We start from the raw sequence: 20,117 nt of genomic DNA on the forward strand, positions 1-20,117 counted from the left end.
TTGCCCACGCCCCCCTCTCCACACATTGCACGCCACCCTTTCCTAACCCCTCTCCTCAAGCCACCCCTCGTTAAGCCACTTCCTCCCACCATCAAAGCGCTCCAACAGATCTGCCTCAAACGACCTCCTTATTTACCCTCTTCAGACCCACCCCTCTCTCATCCCAATCACCTTCACCCAGTAGGCGTACCAAGATAGGGTGGGGGTGCACAGTATTTCAAAACGTCGTTTTCGTGCTCAAAACTATTAGCGGTAACTTTAGAAGTATAGAGAAGTTGTTACCCGTATAATAGCGCATCCACAGAAGTATATCGTTCAGTGATTAATTAACCTATAAGTGATATACGAAATTTATTTTCTGAGCTAGTTAAAATAGAAACTTTGTGTCTTCGGCAAAGTTGTAGCAAATGTTACTACAAAAGAAATTGATGAAGACACAACAAATCTAGCTTTAATGGTTTAAATGTTATGGAATATATTTTATGGAAGAATTCTTAAAATTATTTTTTTTATGATAGCTTTTTTAAATATTCTCCTACTTGGAATCTTGGTGGAAGTTGTTTGCGGTATCGAAACATATTTTCGTCGAACAAAATTGCTTCCTATCTGTTGATTTTAAAAAGATATTCCAAATTTTGCGATATTTTTGGGCTAACTTACACCTTAAATAACTCGTTAGGGAGCAAACAACATAATAACATTGAAAGTACTATCTTTTAATTTGATTATAGAGGTTTTAATCTTAGGGTCATTCGCCTCTTTGTCGGGTTAGAGAAATCTCTTTAGAAACATCTCTAACCCTATGTGCGGCGTTGGGGATTGAGCCCAGGTGAGCTGCGCACAAGGCAATCGCTTTACCAACTACGCTATTTCCGCCCCTTTGAAAGTACTTTTTACTTTCATGTGGTGGCACGATTATTTGTCGACTCAATTCTCCCCGAGTGTTATGTTCAAAACAATATGCCATCGCAGTGGTATAAAATGAAATATTCAAGCGCACTGTTACAAGCAGCTTCATCTTTTCATGCTCTAAACGTATAAACGTGGCCTTTGCGATAGCACAAAACCTGGTCACAAAAGAGAACATGTTATTGCAATCATCCACACATACTTACGCCCGCAATCTCGCCAACACTAAACATCTCGGCAATTAAATGAACACTTTAGAAACTATAAATTCACAAACGCGGTCTCAAGCATTAACCCATCACTCACGCGATCCTGAGTCGGTCACGTCCGGATGTCTCTACCCTCGGTCCTAGAAGCCTAGCCTTCAGTTAAGCCAATCAAAAAATGACACTCATATTCAGTAGACATAACCGGAAACTTTAGTGAAAAAATAAGTATCAGTTTGACGATCCGCGCGTTATCATTCAAGAACACGCGAATATGAGAATGGCCACATATACGAACACGCAAAGTTCCATACACGCTAGCACATACGATAAAAACGTCAACATACAAACGCTCGAGTCCTTCGCGATGATTCACGCCCGTGATCTCGCTAACAGGATAACACCCTGGTGACTAAGTGAACGTGTTAGCACTTATAAACGCACACAAACGCGATCTCTGTAGTGAACAGCCCGTATTCGCACGATCATGAATAGGTTACGTCCAAAAGTCCCTATCCTCGGCCCTAGTAGCATAGGTCGGACGATTGGCATAATTGGCGTTCGGCTGTGACGAGTTACCGAAACAAAAAAGGTATCGCCAGAAACGTAACATCTGTACCCTAATACTGATTCTGTTCATAACACTGCAAGTTTCCATGGGTTCCAAAACTTAATGTTTGTTCATTTTACTGCTTTATTTTTCATTATTTGAATACAATTGTACTGGTAATACATCTAGTCCCAAGTAACAATTGAGGTTTTATAAAACGCTACAAGTGCAATCTAAGTTTTATGAGTGGCTATAAAACTACCTTAAATCCTAAATTGTTACTAGAGGTAGGCTTGAAATGTGCTTGATTCAAAACTGTTCACTTAAATCAAGAATTCATTCAACTCATCCATGAAAAAAATAAAAAAAAAACTTTTAAGGAATAAATGATATTTTCATTTTAGTCTTTCATTATAGTTTAACAAAGGTATGCAATTGTATATAGCAAAGCGTATTTTTTTTCTAACCTGTAAAAACGAGCATAAGGTTAAAATCTCTGCGATGAAGAAAGCCTTGCGATTATTTTTATATTTTTGTGGATTACGCATATCGTCCATTATGGTTAAGGTACATTATACTGATCGTCTATTATGCCTGACGTATATTATGCCAATCGTCCATTATGCCTAGCGTATGTATGCCCCATGTCGCGCATAGGTTTGGGTCATTTGACATAAAGTCAATTGAAATAAAGTCATTTGGCATAAGGTCATTTAACCTAACGGATATTTGGCATAACAATTATTTGGCATAATTTTGAGAATTGATCAAACTGAAGGTTTGTTGGCATATCGGACATTTGGCCTAATTTATTTTATCTCTAGGATAACGGACAATTTGAAAAAAATTTCTTATTTTTCGTGAAGTGATGGTCATTTGGCATAATTTTGAGCAGTGGAGGTCATTCGGCATAATTTTGAGGCATGCTACTGCTGAAGGTCCAAACATAATTGGTTTATTCTTATTTACAAATTAGTAAATAACGGCCGGTTTCAGACGGCGGGTATACGGCAAACTCGCCCGGCGGATCCTTGGTTTCGCTTAAGCGGCAAAGCCGCATTACACTGGCATCGCCCCAACCGATGATCGATGATATATGTAAATTAATTAAAAATCGTCGTTTGAAAAGCTTGGCTATATTCAGAAATGATAAAGTTAACTATCGTCTGGATCGAACGGTTATATAGGTATTATAGGTTCAAAAGTACAGCTCATGATATAAAGAAGGATAGTAAGGATAATTTCAATTTTCGAAATGCTGCATGGAAAGTTAAAACTCACTGGCGCCATAATAATGATAACCAAAACAAAACATACGTCTGGCGGATCGCAGTTCTAGTGTGCTGCATCAACGAAAACCTGTAAAATCTGCAATATACCACAACGTAAGTCATAGACAAACAATCCATAATTGCAAAAATGAATAAACACAAAAACTTCAAAAATGAAACTCAAAAGAACTGCTCATCTTTAAAAGAAAGCAAAATCAGTTATCCCTCCGGAAGTCGGGCATATGGCCCACCGAACGAGCAGCCGCTGGTACCCTAAGACGATTTCGCTAGATTTTCAGAGCAGCGTGCACTCAGTGCACTAGCGCGACCGCCGGAAGGTTATAATGGAAAACAACTCATTGTTATTGTTGCTTAGTGTAGCTTTAACCTTATGAGTCATTCGCTGATAAACTACGTATTTGTTTATTATGCCAAATGAGCTTCAGCGGGTTCACTTAGCGAAGTTATGCCAAATGTTCGTTATGCCAAATGACCGTCTTTCAGAAGTTAAAAATAATTATGCCAAATTTCCGTTATGCCAAATGACCTACAGGATGATCACTTCTCAAAATTATGCCAAATGTCCATTATGCCAAATGACTTTGTGCCAAATGGCCCGCTCTTATGTTATTTTTTGACCAAATGTATTATCTTCTTTGGTATATTCCAGAACCAGATATGGCATACAGCTCCGAACAAACACATGCAAAAAATCCCTTAAATTGACAACCCTATATATTTTATACTCTGGTTCTGTGACTGAAATTACCTTTGATTATCACAAAAAACATGGTGTTATAGGGTCTGAATATTTAGAGTGTTTTTAACTGAGAATTATTTTCTCCAAGGAAATACTCTTGGCCCTTTGATCTAAACATAATACATCAATGATCTATGTTGAGAAAGTTGAATAAGCAAAAATCTTTGATTTCACGTGTTGAAACTGATCATCTCCTATGACGAGAAATGCTATGAGTGCTAAACCTGCTTTATTACCGATATTAGACACTGATAGACTGATTCTAAGGCAAAGATCCGACAAATGTTGATCTGTACTCCATCTTTTCTTCCAATGTCTGACTAACTACATTCTAGTATTACCCGCAGTAGCAAAAAGCGTAAAAGAGCCACACCCCCGCCCTCGTTCAATCGAGTTCAACAACCGTTTGATCGCGTCCAAGTCCGAGGGTCAATTCGAGCTTCCCCCCGAATAAGTATATAGAAGGTAATTCCGAAAACCGGTGTTTTGTCGGTCGGCCCAAATGCCGTTGAACTCGGCACGGCTGTGTGGCGTATTGCAGAATCTCGACCGCTCCCACGAATAAACGGAGCTGGCACCGAACCAGAGAAGCAAAAAAAAAGGTGGATGCTGCTGCCTGACTGACTGACCTTTCTAACGGTCGACCTACCGATCAGGCTAGTGCCGTCGCCACTCTACCTCAGTAGAGAGACTCGATCGTTAAATATCACCGTCACAACCTGACTGGCGATGGTGCCGTTTGAAGCGCACGGCTTTTACCGAATTGAGCAGACCACCGATGATAGTACCGCACCCGAAGTGCACCTTGTGTTTTCGTTTTCTGTCGGATTTTCGTACCCCAATCGAGGAAATGAGTTATGGTGTGGTGTTGTGCTACAATGCCACCGCTAAGTTACACGTCGTCGAATCGTGTTAGTGTCGTCCAGCTGCCAGAGCGGGGGCGGATGTACGGAATAACTTTCAACGAAAATTTTCCTATATATTAATCGCCGCACCGCAGCTCCGAATTCCTTTCGTCCAATTACCGAGCCGCTGAATTACTGTGAAGGAGGTAATTGCCGCCTGGTTGGCTGGTTGTTGGCTAAATTATTATGACCGCCGCAAAACAACAGCCCAAACAACATTATCGTGGCTTGCTTCAGGTGTCCGCCGAATGCCGAGGTTGATTGGTAAGGAAACGCGAAATTGCTTAGCCGAGGGGTCATTTTGGTGCGAGGAGACGGACGAGCTAACCGAGCGAGGGTTAAATCGAAGAACCCCTCGCCTAGTTAACCAATTGCTGGCATCATCATCTGATGGGTGTCTAATTCCCTTCACTACAACCTCATCGGAAGGTATTTCCGGTGCTCTTTACTCTTCGCTGTTTGCGCATGGCGCCTCGGACTTCGGAAGTTTATTATTAGCTCGCTATCTACTACCATGGTCGGATCTGATCAAAACGTAACTTGAATTCTGTTTAATAAGGCTTGGATCGTTTGTCGACTTCGTCTCTTCAGTATCTGGTACCGATTTGGCACCAAATAGACTATAAGTTAAAAAAATTTGACGCAACTTGTGCTGACAGAAAAGCAACTGGTCCCGATTGAAACCTGATGAGAAATAGAAACATCCATGGCTTACTATGTTATAGGCAAGGTGCTCTTCACGCGCAAAAATAGTTTTTATCCATTTTTTCCTTAGGGAGCAATAAAAGATAAGTTTATCTGTTTGATGATACGAAACAAAGTCACGTTTCAACAACTTCAAATTGCTGTAAACTTTACTCCGGTTATTGTTATCATTTACATGATAGAAAAAAAAAACGATCGTGCTGCCCTCTGGGTACACCCGTGGCAAACCCATCCACGGCGGTAAGCTCGATTACAGATTTGTGACTGTGGCTTTTTCTTTCGATCGTAGATTTCCTTCCCCCCTGAGGAAAAGGAAAGAGAAGGCATGGCAACATTGAACAGTGATTGCCGATAATGACGCTTACAGGCCTGCCTTGCTCTCTATCGCATTAGGATTCGGCACGATATTGGCACACACACACACACACACAATGACGTCTACCGGCTATGAATAAATCAGCGATCGCATCGCGTCTGGTCGCACGATTACACTTTTAATTAAATTATCAGAAATTGAGTGGAAAAGTGCAGAAGTTTGGTGTGTACTTTCTTTCAGACCACTGACGTGTTTCCTTCACTGTACATTGCGCCAACACACTGCCAATTGGTTTGATTGCTTTTCGCATTGGTTGCTGCGATTCGATCCGACGGGAGTCGGTGGATTTTTTTTTCTATACTGTTCGGTTTTTGCCTAATCGTTCGCAACGGAGCGCTATCCGATTAGGCAAAGACCAATTACCGCTCGCACGCGGGTCCGTGGTCAGACAGCCTCGCCTCGCCTCGCACAATGGAGTTTGGCTAAATGAGCAATCACTTGCGGGTGGTTTATTATTTAAGTGAGGGCCGCTTGTAATAAGTAATTGGTAAGCATTGAATAAATTAGTGATCAGTTGATTGCATTTTTGCTCTCAAATTTATGCTTTCAGTATGAGAAAATTTAGGAACCTAGGACCAACGGAGTAACATTAACCCTCTTAGCAAAGTCACTCCCAACGATTTATCAAACCCCCATCAAATTGAAACGGTTGTGTACGGTTGTCCACGTTTCTTCCTTATTCAAGGTTCAAAATAATCCGTTGATTAAATTATTCATTGAATGAATAATTTGATTGCCGTATGATTTTGAATCATCTTTTTTTTGTACGCTGCACAGTTGGCCTGGCCGCTTCAATGCTTGTGTAATATTCAATATGTGCCACAAACATTAACAATGACAAGAAAAATTGTGGACGAACGTCTGCAATTTTCCAGGATCCCTACATATATTGGCTGTGTATGTGTAGACTAGACTAGACAATATGAGAAAATTTAACATTTAAATGTGATTTTTCTGCTCGATTGGAATGTTATTGACAGATAAATAACATTGACAGGTAAACGAAAAATTAAGAGTTCGAGTATTTATTCAGAGATTCGGCGTCGTTACTATGATTCATGACCACGCAAGGTTCAGAATTGAACTAAGGTGAACTACGTACAAAAGAATCTTATTCATTTTTGACGTAGGACTACGTCTTTATTTTCAATACGGGTGCACTTCGCAACTTTCACAAAAAATATAGATTAGAGTTAGGATTTGAACGCTTATAATGGAGCCATTTCGCGAGAAAAGTTCGAAATATTACCATATATCGTTCAGAAATTCTTCCAGAAAATATTTCCAATAGATACAGCTATAGATTTTCCATATTATGGCGCTGAAGAAGCAGACTATAAAGTTGTTCTTGTCTCATGGGTTTGGATATGTTATTGTCCTAAAATGAACAAAAAAAAAATAAAGATGCCCTTTTTTCAAAAGTTCGATTTTTAAAAAATAAAAAAGAGATGTCAACTCGTAGTAATTATCTGAAATACTTTAGAATAGTAAGGTTATAATTGATCTTTAACTAACTTCAACTGAACGAAACTCTTTTGTTTCCTATTTTCAGATCTGCAACTGGCGGCAGAACTCGGAAAAACCTTACTGGAACGCAACAAGGAGCTGGAAAGTTCCCTTAAACACCATCAGAACATCATTGAGGACCAGGCCCAGGAAATCGAGGTTGGTGGGATTATGTTGGAATTTAATTTAGTGGAATTAAAATATGCGTGATCGTTGATAATATGTTTGATAGCTCTAGTATTACGTGTTATGGTTTTTCGGAACTCGCCAGGAAAATTATATTTCCACACTTGAACAACTAGCTATACATTCCGGGACAATCGCGTTCTTATTATACAGTAACAGGACCACGACCAGCAATCACGCCTTCGGAAATTGTGTTCAGGTTACTTACCGTAACTAAAAATTAAAGCAATGTCTGTTTTTTATATTAATACTTTAACTTTCTCATTCACAAATTTTGGATCTTTTTTGATGCCCGAAAAACTGTGCAAAAATCGCACCCAATTCTCGAGTCTTGCTTCGTGTGGGCGGTGCACGTTTAGTATGCTATGGTTGATAAAACGGCCTTTGAGCCTTACCGTTGCTGGTGCCCCGACTCTGGAGCACCTGGCTTTCCAGTACAAGTAGCTCCGAACAGCAATAATTCTGCAGTGTTACTATTGTGAAGTGGCCTGTTTGTAGCACAGACCATCAAAAATGAAATTGGTAAACCTATTTTTTTAAAGGAACGACAAAATCATTTTCGAACCATCAATTATTAGTCTTTTTTTCATATCAAAACCAGCATCTGAGTTGGGCCATCTGTTCCAATGAATCAAACCACAAAAGTTAACTGATGAACGAGCTGTAGTTTTGAACAATCTGTAGCTCGCCAGTTCACAATAAATATAAAATCCTGTCAACGCAAATATGAAAACCACACTTTTAAATATACTTTAAGATTGTTCGGACTATCGATAACACGCGTTAAAGGTTTGGAGTATGTAACACGAATGAGCCCTGCTCATCGTTCGATGCATGATTTGTTCATTCTCAGATCTCCAAAGAGAGTGAATTCCTCTCTCTCTCTCTCTCTCTCTCTCTCTCTCTCTCTCTCTCTCTCTCTCTCTCTCTTGGTATATACCATTTATCTGCTCATTACAACTTCTTCACCCTTATGATGCTGGTGACGTTTAAATTCTTTTATAATTTCACAGCTCGAAACTGCTTTTTCTCTTCACATGCTGCCTATGCCGTGTTCAGAATCAAACCAGCGATGTTGTCATATTCTTCGATCGGAGGCATTTCTTTCCTATCAATATTCCGTATCAAGTCAGAAAGAAAAAAAGCAAAAAAGATGATGAATTTCTCGAACTTCTTATGTATAAAGTGGGAGGGGTTAACTTATATGCGACCGAGTTATTAATTGAAGAAAAAGTAAACAAATCGAAACTCATTTGCAGATGGGAATAATTTAAAAAAGTCTTCAATACAATGTCAAGTTATCCTATCCCGGTCCAAATCGTGAAAAAAAACTTTAGCAGCAAATTGTGTGTGTGTGTTAATTGAACCAATTCCATTGACTGGCAGTGATATCAGGAAAAAAACATTTTTTTGCATATGTTCTGGTCACCTGATGCACATAACTTCATATCGAAACATAGTAGGTGTTAGCTCTACCGATATTTCAATGAGACATTTAACCTCGGACAGCCCCCACACATTTTTATTCGAGTATCAAATTTATTCCAGTATTACAATCTACATTTCGATTCCATTTTACGAATAACTGCGTATGAAATTGACGCTTATTTCGTGTAGAGAACATGAAACTTACACCATACTTCAGATTGATTGACTTCGTAGAGCTTATGTCAATAGGAAATTACGTTGGGATTGGCAATTGATCACTACAGTAAGGATAAGGAAAAAACCTTCCTCGTGAAATGCAAACGAGATGAGGTCGAAATAATCTATCTAAATCTAATGCACTGGGACTTGTGAGTGGCCCGACATTCCGCAGTCTAAAAGTAAAAATAGTCATGGAGCTGTCCAGGGGTTCCACTCATATAAAAAGCGGTCGTTGCCGAGTTTGAGCTTTGGGACGAATATATACAGAAGCTGGTTTGCTTGACTGTTCGTTTGAAAACAGTTTTAAATTTAGATGAATGTTTTACAGCAACAGTGAGACTTGATTCGGTGACAGCATCGTCAATCTCAACATCGCGCAGTGGAATGTAAACGTGTTCGTTAGGTTGTCTAATATTATCAATGCTAAGTTGAAAATTGGGAATTCATTGAAATTTGTATTGCATAAGAGGCAAAAAGACTGTGGCCTAAGTCATGTCTGTATTTGGTTTGCGCTTAAATCTTTATCTATAAAAGAACGAACAGCGATTTAGTAGCTTATAATTTGAGAGTTGGTGTACTGCTTCGAACGGTGCGATTCGTAATTTTTGGTGATCGGAAAAGTCACTACAACTCCATAGTTAACAGGAAACTAGGAGCCTTGTTTTGCATAAAAGTCAGCACCAATTTAGAGCAAAGCGATAATGCCGAAAGGGAAATGCGACCAACGTACACGGATTTACATTCTCATTTCGATTTACTGTTGATAATAGGGTTTCTTACATTTACCATCTGTTGAAGTCGACGAAGGTCGCACCGCTTAGCAGTTATTGAATTCAAAGTGGCCTAGATCTCGAAATAAAAGAAGGTGCTGCATTCGAAAAATACCTTCTACTGCAATGAGACATCAGTTTGAGCATTTATGTTCACTTTGAAGCGTTTCTCGAATCTTTTGAAAAAAATGTTCGAGTACCGGCACTACCGCAGTACCGCTTCTCGCCAAAATGGGCCGGTACTGCGAAACATATTTGCAATCCTTCGCACATCGTTCCTGGTCAAGCTTCCATCTTCCCCTTTTTGGTCCAACCCACGATTCGTGCACCGATGAATTATTTTTTTCGGTCGCCTCAGCTCACCAAATCAGTTCCTGTTCTAGCGTGTAGCCGCTGCAAGCATTCGGCTTCTATCCTAGTTTTGTCGCCTTATGGACCTGGTGTCACACTACATTCAGATTATCCCTAGTTAGCCGTTCTTCAAGGACGAATGGCAGATAAATTACAAGTAGAAAATCAACTAAACGGATGTCACGACGACCTCTATTTACAGCTTCGGATTTCCAGTGATAGTCAATACAGCAACAGATGGGAGGGTGAAGAAGATCGCTTAGCAGGGCTCTGTTGTGGTCCGGCACCACACCGAGTTGGTATGATGACTTTGATGTTGTGGGACACGAACTGGTTATTTTCAAATGATGCAGCACTAAAAACGATACGATATTGGTCATTTTAAGAAGAGGTGGATATGTGACATATGGGAAAATCACGGATTTACAGTACATCCCGAATCGGAACGATGGATGATTCTCCTCGGGTCTGAAGGGAGTCCAATACCTAAATTGTGGAGCCACCATATTCGATGACGCCGAGCATCAATTGAAAAAAAAACAGTTTAATATCCAACAAGACCTTCGCGAGCATAGACCATTTGAAAATCGATTGAAAGCATACAATCGGTCGATACGAATTGTGATCGGATGCTGGTTTCACTGGTTTTTAGCATAACGATGACATCCAGCGTGAAGGACATTGTTATCATTATGTAACTTGCTGAAATCAACAAGCGGCCTATTCGCAGAGTCGGATAGATTGTTTCACAAGATAAATTTGATTCGGTCTAACGCCGGTGCATTATTGCGGCTTAATAATAGATGAAGTGAGAACTCGATCATAGAGAAGGTGATTTATTCGTGATACCATAAGGGAGGATCCATAAATGACGCAGCATTTTTGAGTGATTTTTAACACCCCCCTCCCCCATTGTAGCATTTCGTCACAAACCTCTAAATACCCCCTGGTAATTACGTAGCTTGACGGTATTTCTGCCCCCCCCCCTTGACCCCGAAAAAAATGTTAGTTATTCCCCTTTAAAAAAGCTACGTAGCATGACATGACCCCCTACCCCCCTGTCGTCACACATCATCACAAAATGCAAAACTCCCCCCTCCCCCATATAATACTACGTCATTTATGGATGATCCCTAAGGGAATGCAATTCGGTAAGTCTTCTGTGACGGGTAGAACAAATCTTCTTGACAAAATCGCGTATCCAACGATTTGAATAATAAACGCTTTCGTGAGTACTGTTCCTCATACATCCGTCCGTACCATATAAAGTGTTTATCGATGTTTCTCTTATTAACCTGCTAACGAAGCAACACCAATAATTGCGTTTTTTGGCTTTAATCATGTTAAAAATCGTATTTTTGAAGCTCAATATCTTAGAATGTCTTGAAGCGTCTAGACCTAGTGTTACATTGAAATTTTTTTTTTTTGAAGGTAGGCTTTACGGGAGTTGGAGTTTTTGAGTCGAGTTGAGACTTGGGTTTAGAAAGGCTTGTTTATTTTCTTTTTGAAGCAAATTGTATGAGACGCCGGATATTGTATGATCTCCTGATTTTTTTTTGAGAAAATTTCGCCTCACTGGTACTTTTAATATTAAAACCGAAATTTAAAAATAATTATTCTTTTTTCTCGAATTGACAGCAGATCTCGATGTTTCATTCATTTCTAAGATATTCAAAAAAATAAAAGCTACATTTCCAGACTGAAGTCTATTCTCAACAAAAAAAATTTCATGTCCCGGAAAGACATTTTTTTCGAGATTACACCGGATCTCGACGTTTCATGACATAAGACATTTTTTTCCGATTGAGCTCAAATTTTCCATAGGGGCTTTTTCGTTGTGCTAAACTTTTATTTCAAGACCAGTATACTGCCTATAAAGAAAGTCTCTTACTTCGCATTCGTATAAATTTCGACTTTGCGCCACACATAAACTCTCTTGAAAAAACCAGCTGATAGTAAAATGGATACCGAACAAAATTAGTCATTTTTTTAATGTTGTAACGACATTTTATTAGCAAGGGACTGGAAAGTGAATATTTTTCAATATAAGTCATCAAAGACTCCGACTTGCCATTTAAAATCATACACCCTTTCCGACCGGCCGTGACAGAGATCGACCAGATAAGCTCAGAATTGTGATATTGTGTCTAAGGCAAGCAAATTACGTTACTGGCGAGTCTTTTATGAAACACTACCGCGTCTACGTACCCGCTCACAAAGTTGAGATCGACGGTGTAGTCATCGATTCGAGTTTGTCGTGTGCGGATCTACTGAAGCACATGGTTGGTCGAGACAAACTCGTGTCGAGTATCTTTTGCTACCCACCTACAAGCAGCGTCCGAGGAATCTGAAGTGTTAAAAAAACGCTCTTAGTAGTCTTTTGCAGAAATAATAAAAAGAGTCACGCCACTCACCATGACAAATAATTATGCTCGCTTGGTTCAGGAGTGTGGCTCTGATGATTGTATTATATTGTATTGTGTAGTGGGTCTTTAACCTCGATGGGTCATTCGCCCTGATTCTGATGATCTCCATGTTGGGACATCTTTCACTGCGCCCCAAAACCAATAGGCATGAAATGAGATTTCGTAGAAATTTCCGTTTTTTTTTCTCTTGGGAGGCCTCCAAATATACCAGCTCGAGAAAGCTGTGACACAAAGCCGAAACAAACAGCTCTTGACCTTAGGAATTTGAGATAAAACAAGGAGTTTCCAAGTACACCAAAAAGTGTTAAAGTCTTATATAGGATTGTCTTCTCGGTGACAATTGAGCTAGCGTATTCCATGATCTTTGCCAATGCTTTAAGGAAGTAGCATTTTTTACTTACTAATACCACATATCCACATATATGTACCTGGCAATTGCATTCCTATCATGACCTCTTTTATGATTATCCTCACATATTTCATGAAGCAGATCAAGATTTGAGCGCTCCCCTAAAGTGGGCGCCTACGGCGGGTCCAACAGCGTACTAAAGTAGACCCACGACAGTTAGACTACACCATCAATCTCAACGTATCGTGATGGAATGTAAACGCGATGCAAATGCATAAAAGCTTTCCGGAGGCATGTTATCAATGCTAGCGCGGAACTGGCCGTTATTGACTTTCATGATTTCTCAGCTGAGAAGATTATATCTTTTAAATTAGCACCATTATTTTGTCTCAGTTAACTTAAGTGAACTTTTCCCTGGTCACATAATGAGCGTTTACGTACCTACCAAGAGAGTGGAAATAGATGGTGTAGTCACCAATTTCTATCCGTGAACATTTTGAATGGCAAACAAGTGAATTCAGCAAAATCGAGAAGACCAATAGACTCGTTTCGGATGACCTTCGCCTGGTCTGGTGTTCCAAATTCTGTCCTTCTGTGTGGCAAATGCTGTGGATAGCATGGGGATGATTTTTGCGATAAAAAGTCTGAAATGTGCTTTTATTACGACTCCGCATGATCTTCGATTTCATGGGGACAAAATTAAGCACTCCACTAAAGAATGCTCAATGATCTTCTGTAGAAATGCCAAAGATTGCCCCGTCACATGTCCTTCCCGGAAATTGCTATGCTTTCTTGATTCAGCTTGAGAAAGAATTTGACGATCCACAAGCGGGAACATAATACGGAACTTCGCAGAGAAGGAGAAATCGCTCTTCTCCTAGATTGCCTCGTAAGAGTCACAGGTGTCACTCTCTGTGAGAGTGTTAAATGCAGCTTATAACTTCAATAAAAGAGCTACTTTAAAGCAGAAGAAAGTTGATCCTAGGCAAGGAGTACCCACCACTGCTAGAAACAACAAAAATCCTTTTTGTGTCCCTTTGTTGTAAACAGATATGCAGTCCAGTAGTGTGCAAAACTCTTTCCCACGATTCTCTTTGCACATGTCACGAAGAACCTTATTGCTACAATGGGCAGCTGTATGTCCCCGTTGTTTGCAAAGAAAGCTAGTTATGCTGCACAAAAAGGTGGACAAGTTTCAAAGAGTAGTTTCAACGAAGATGAATCTATCTTCTATTTTTACTGATAGTAACTATTTGCAAATCAGGATTTTCTCTGTCGCAAGGAAGGAATTGTTAAAAGTGCCAACTGCGCTCTTTAGCAAACCTTTGCATTTCAGCCTCGCCTCGGTGACTACACCGTCGATCTCAACTACTTGAGCTGGTACGTAGACAGGGTAAACCTGTATAGTAAGCTCGCAGCAAAATCTTTTGTTCGTCTGGTTAAGATTACTAACAGTAGCTCACAATAAATAGTCTTGTCAGTATGTAATGCTTTTCCAAGCGAAAATTAAAAATAAGTCAGTACTGTAATGTTCGTCATGTAGGTTTTTAACCATTTTCAACATTGGGTGAAAACGGCAAAAATAATAATTACTAAAGAAAAATAAATGCGGTAAAAATGTTAAATGTCACCTTTACACGCCACTGTATTCACTACTAATTCTACAAATTACTTTTTTCTCCGTTCAATTTTCAGTACCTTACGAAGCAAAATGGCGCCCTGCGGGAGGTCAACGACTCGCGGATGAAGATTTACGAACAGCTGGAGGTCAGCATACAGGACCTAGAACGGGACAAGTACAAGTTAGCGTTAGAGAATCAAGCCGAAAAGAAGCATGCTAAAACGTAAGTACTACTTTCGACTGAGTGCCACGGACAAGAAAAAACACAAAACGAGTTCAATTTCCTATCGATCAATCATGCTTCATTTATCAGAGAAACAGAGTACATTCTGCTGTCTGGCGAATGTAGTAAACAAGTCAGCAACCGAAAAACAATGATTGAGTGACTCGGTCGGTAAACAATTCCGCCTTTCGTTCTGACGTCCGATACTTAACCGACTTAACCCAATTCCGAACATATGTTCGGATGGATAAGTACTTTTTGTAACGAAATTGCGTTATAGACATATTGTTCCCATTAGTCTCAATTTACGTCTTGACCTGGCGCGATCAAGCGCTTACTTTTCGAACGTTCTGACGAAAGTCGTTCATCTTCGACGAGATCTATTCTTAAGCGCCCAAAGATCACTTGACAAAACAATAACAAAACGGACCAAAAATATCGTGCTAGACGTTGTGCGTAAGCACCTTACTTAACTCACTTTCGTTTGGCTCATTTCCTTCCTCAGACAAATTGGTAGTGCTATTTTCGATCTTCGTTTATCTGACCTTTTTCCCTCGTCGCGATCGCAACACGAAATTGAATGTCATCTAATGACCCAACTAATTTCTTTTCTCTTTTCCCGTTTTCATCACGGCGGGGCGCATGCATCCCTCACATAGCCTATGTCGCAATATCGAAACGTTGGAAGCAAAGGTTGAAGATGTGAACAAAACCCTCGACGAGGTACGGCGGCAGCTGGAAGCGGAACGGAAGAATAACGAACGATTGCGAAGCGACGGTGGTGCTGGTGGTGGTGGTGGTGGTTGTGGAAGCGGACGAGGTGTCAAAGATGCGATCCAATTGCGGCCGGTTAACTTTGATATCGACGATGGGGCCAGTGGCAGCGGACCGGACGAGGATGAGGTAAGCTGGTTCGAATGGAATCTGTTTTTAATTCGGTCGCTTCACAGCTTTAACATTCACAGATCACCGAAATCGACACGACGAAACCGGAGAATTTTTCCTTTGCCTTCCGTGATCAGTCCCACTCGACGGACGTGACGGATTCGAGTCATAACAGTTTCACGAACCTGCAGCTACCCAATCATCATAATAGCCTCCAACAGCAGCAGCAGCAGCATCACATGAACGATCTGAACCTGACGGAGGAAAATGAAGAACTGATCCGGATAATGCAGGAACTGGAGAAAACTCGCAAATGTTTCGTCGCCGAGCAGAATCGGGTGGCGGAACTGGAAGAACAGCTGGCTGCCATCGCTCAGGAGAATCAGATCCTTCAGAGCAAAATAGTGCAAATCAATACGACGGAGGAGATGAAATCCGTGCACGAGGAACTGTCGATTCTGGAGGAAGTTAGGTTAGTGAAATTAAAAAAAAAAATTGTAACGAATAAACTAATAACGGATCTCGGTTTTTCAGACAAGGCCAAATGTGTACCCGCTGTCTGCGCGGTTTCGAAGACCGGGCGGATGACGAGTCCATCATCACCGGCACCGAGGACGACGACCGTAGCCTGATGGATCTGATACAGAACACGGATGCTCCACAGGTCTTCCGGTCCTCCGTGACGATCAAGGTGATTACCAAGCTTTTCGGTTACCTCTTTACCAAGTTCCCCGCCGTGGGCAAGTTTCTCGATGAGCTATTGGTGTTTGCGCTGTGATACCGTTCGTTTTGCCTTTTCTTCTGTTATCATTATTATTATGGTCAACGTTCGGTTGATCCTTCTCCTTTCCCTTTTTTATTATTTATTCAAATTAGTTTATTCTGTTATCACCTTAGTTTTAAGTTTGCTGTACATAGCTTGGTGGCAGTAGCTTTCCCCATTCCCCGTTTGCCTAACCTACATCCCAGTCCAAAACGAGCTTGTATAATGATGCGCTTGCACTAGACACCTGCAAGGGTTGTGACTCTCGACAGCAATCTTCATACTTCTGTTAGCACCCACAAAACTACTGGCGCGCGCATTGATAGAGAGGAACGACCCAGTAAGTGGCTCCGGTTTTCTGGACACTTTGCACGTAACCTTTCCCTCAATTTGAATTAGATGAAGCTACTAACCTTAGCATTGCGCGTAGGATTGTAGATACTAACACTTTTCGTAGAAGGTAGCACTTATATACTTATTGGATTAGAGATTTGTTTGAGGAATAACCATTGAAATTTTAAACTCACGAGAGAAGAAGCGTATTATAGTTTGTAGGTAGAGCTGAATTCGATTTTTGTAATTTTGAATTTTAAACTTGTCATGAATTTTTACGAAAAATTGATAAATTATGCATAGGTATAAGCTTGCTGTTTTTTGTCATTCACTAATCAGCCGAATTTTTCAAAGTATTCAGAGAAGCTCGATAAGTAGGTTTTCGACGCACTGTCGGTAGAAGATCCAAACAAATTCCACTGCTAACCAGTTGACAACCGAGGGCTGAGATTGAGAAGAGACGCCTTTTGTTTGACCTAATTAGATACAATCGACCGGGCTCTTACAGCTTCGTTTGCTAGAATTTTGACACTTGGCGAGTTTTACCGGGATTGATCTGAGTAATCTACTTAGCATTTCTGCAAAAAATCGCTTAAAGCTTCCCACTGAAGGGAACGCTACTGTTTCTTCTCAGGCTGATTGTGCGCGAGGCATGTTGGGAGATCATGTGAATTTCCCCCTCAGTAGAACCACTTTTCGACATACCCTCCACAGGGATCTGCATGATTCCCACCGCAGATTTCACAATGAACCTACAATTGCTACAATGCGAGGCTGCGTGTCCCAAAAGTTCGCAATGAGTGCAATTCATGACGTACGGCACAAAACGGCGAACAGACAGACTTGGCAAAGTGAAGGTAGTTAGGTAGAACAGACTCGGCGAAGGTCACCGGATAAGAGTCTGAGTTGACATAGACCCTCTTCTTCCCGTCAGCTGCGACTGATACTGAATGCAAATGTTTGCAGTTCAGTATCTTTACTAGTTGAAGCATGTGAGCGCAATTCAAACTCGAATCGGAGACAACCCCGTTAATTTTAACCCGATTAGCTGGTATATATATACGCTTTACTTCACTCCTTCGTAAAAGGCTCGTAGCACAGAACAAAACTGATGATCATTTAAGAAAACGGATGTCATTTGCTCTTTGCGTGCGCAGGCCATTTGAATTCCGATTGAGAGCAACGCAAGGCAATGCCATTTGAGCCAGACGCCACTGAACGCAAGGCAAACGTTCATTCCTTTACCTTTCCAGGAGCCAAATTGTGTATCTGACAGTAAGCCATTTATTTCGACCCAATTGTCGAGGCGCAATAGGATCATTTTCTCAAACAGCTCCCGAAAACAGGACCTCCATTTCAATCGGTCGATACGAGTTGTGATCGGAGGCTGGTTTTGCTGTGTTTTTGGATAGCAACGACGGCACTCACTTGTTTCCAATCGTGTGGGACAATGTTACCCTCAAGGAACTTATTAGTCAAATTTACTAATGTTACTTCAAGCTGTTCTCAACCCCTATTCGGCAGTTTTCATGCCGTCACCCGCGTTGCGGCTTAGTAAGGCCAAACTGGTGTCGAAGGGGATCAATTAAGGTTGTCTTACGTATTCTTGATGGTCACATCATTAGCGTTTCTGCATTATCATTATCATAGCTGTCATCAGCTCGTCTTTTGATGTGACAGTCTAAATCTTCGAATTTGTGGATCTTTTTCGGGAACTATTTTTCATTTTCACCATTTCACCTATGACTTACTTAGGTAACTTTCTCTATTTTATGAGCTCTTTTTCTCCGAGATTTTTTTCAACTCAGTACTAGTGTGCCTGATTTTGTACATTCGGAACCTATATCTGCGAGTTCCGGGTGCTTTCTCATGGTTTGCAGTGCCTTGGTATACGAGTCCTCACTCCCTTTCACAATAATGAGTTCTTTTCTCTTCTCGTTGTCCTTGTAGAGCTGCATGTTCATGATCCTGTCATTTATCTTGTCTGTCTTATGGTGCCTCAACCGCCGGTGAACTTATCGGTCTTCTCAAGCAAACGAAAAAGTCCACAATGAAGACTGTTCCAGAAAGTATGGATGCGTTATGTTTCTGGCTAGAAGACGATAGGATCCTTGTGCCTTCAAAGAGGTTGTTATTAAGGCTCAAGTTACCTCAAGGCTTGGTAGTATGCGTAAGAAAAATTGTGTTCAGCTTTGCCACCAGATTATCCATTTAAACCTTTTCAAAACTCTAAAAGAAGAATATCAGTCGATTTATTAGATCATCACGATTCAATTCATGCAAAATACCTGCTGGAAAAACCATCGGCATAGCTGGATGGTGCTTTTGAAAAAGTGGCTGTGATTTTTTATCACACTACCACACCGAGCTGGGGCACGCAACACAACTGCGCAATGAAAAAACCACAGCCACTTTTTCAAAAGCACCATTTAGCTAAGCCGATGGTTTTTTCAGCAGGTATTTTGCATGAATTGAATCGTGATGATCTAATAAATCGACTGATATTCTTCTTTTAGAGTTTTAAAAAGGTTTAAATGGACAATCCGGTGGCAAAGCTGAACACAAATTTTCCTACGCACACTACCAAGCGTTCAATTCTAACACATGCTTAAAAAAGGTAACTTGAACCTTAAGGGTTGCGAAATCTGACCGCAGTCACATATAGCTTGCTGGACCGTAACTTTCATACCAAATTTTTATGGAATCGATAAGCGCTCTACAGAGTACTGCTAAAATAATGCGTAATCGAAATATGACGAACGAAAGCGAAAATGTACTCGTTTCCTGAAGTGAAACTACACAGTTGACTCACATTTTTCAACGATGGAATTGTTAGTTGCACTCTTGTCTGACAAAAATATTGCTCCTGGGCTAGACAGAATAAAATTCAACTTATATAAGAATCTGCCTGACCCTGTGCTGAGATGTTTGTACGGAGTACTCAGGCCTTCAATGAAGATAAATTAATCAGTCTACCTTCTCATCTTGCCAAACGTAGAAGCTAAAAAATCGCTCCACTACATATACCAGTAAAATAGTCAATTCTACCTACTGCCCTGCCGATGTACATTTCAGTGCATATAACAAAATATCGACGCCCTACCTTCTGTGTGAGTAGTGATGATTGTCGCTACATACCGAGAAGCACGCTGCGGACGAATTATGTTGCTATTGGTTGTTTAAATGTCCCATAAGATCAATCTGGTAGAAGTTACCATCCTATAATTACACCATATTGCACAGCAGGTGCGACACCAGCTGATAGGTGCACTGACTAACGTTTGCGTTCTTTCCCCGTAGCACGACCACACAGCATGGCTACCTACACCGTACGTTGATGCAGACGGTAGAAATACTGGTGAAAATCGAGTCTCC

At 40.7% G+C, this 20,117-nt stretch overlaps 1 protein-coding gene across 4 annotated transcripts in view; it reads left to right on the forward strand.

Annotated features, from left to right (window-relative positions):
• LOC131688709 (uncharacterized) overlaps positions 1–20,117 on the forward strand; it is a 202,652-nt gene that overhangs the window by 169,636 nt on the left and 12,899 nt on the right. For all 4 annotated transcript variants that reach the window (XM_058973184.1, XM_058973175.1, XM_058973193.1 and 1 more), the window contains 5 exons: positions 7,235–7,347; positions 14,613–14,761; positions 15,421–15,664; positions 15,727–16,118; positions 16,181–16,337. In XM_058973184.1, coding sequence (XP_058829167.1) covers positions 7,235–7,347; positions 14,613–14,761; positions 15,421–15,664; positions 15,727–16,118; positions 16,181–16,337 — 1,055 coding nt within the window. The remainder of the gene's footprint in view (positions 1–7,234; positions 7,348–14,612; positions 14,762–15,420; positions 15,665–15,726; positions 16,119–16,180; positions 16,338–20,117) is intronic.

Source organism: Topomyia yanbarensis, chromosome 1 (genome assembly GCF_030247195.1).
Source record: "Topomyia yanbarensis strain Yona2022 chromosome 1, ASM3024719v1, whole genome shotgun sequence".
Lineage (NCBI taxonomy): Eukaryota > Metazoa > Arthropoda > Insecta > Diptera > Culicidae > Topomyia > Topomyia yanbarensis.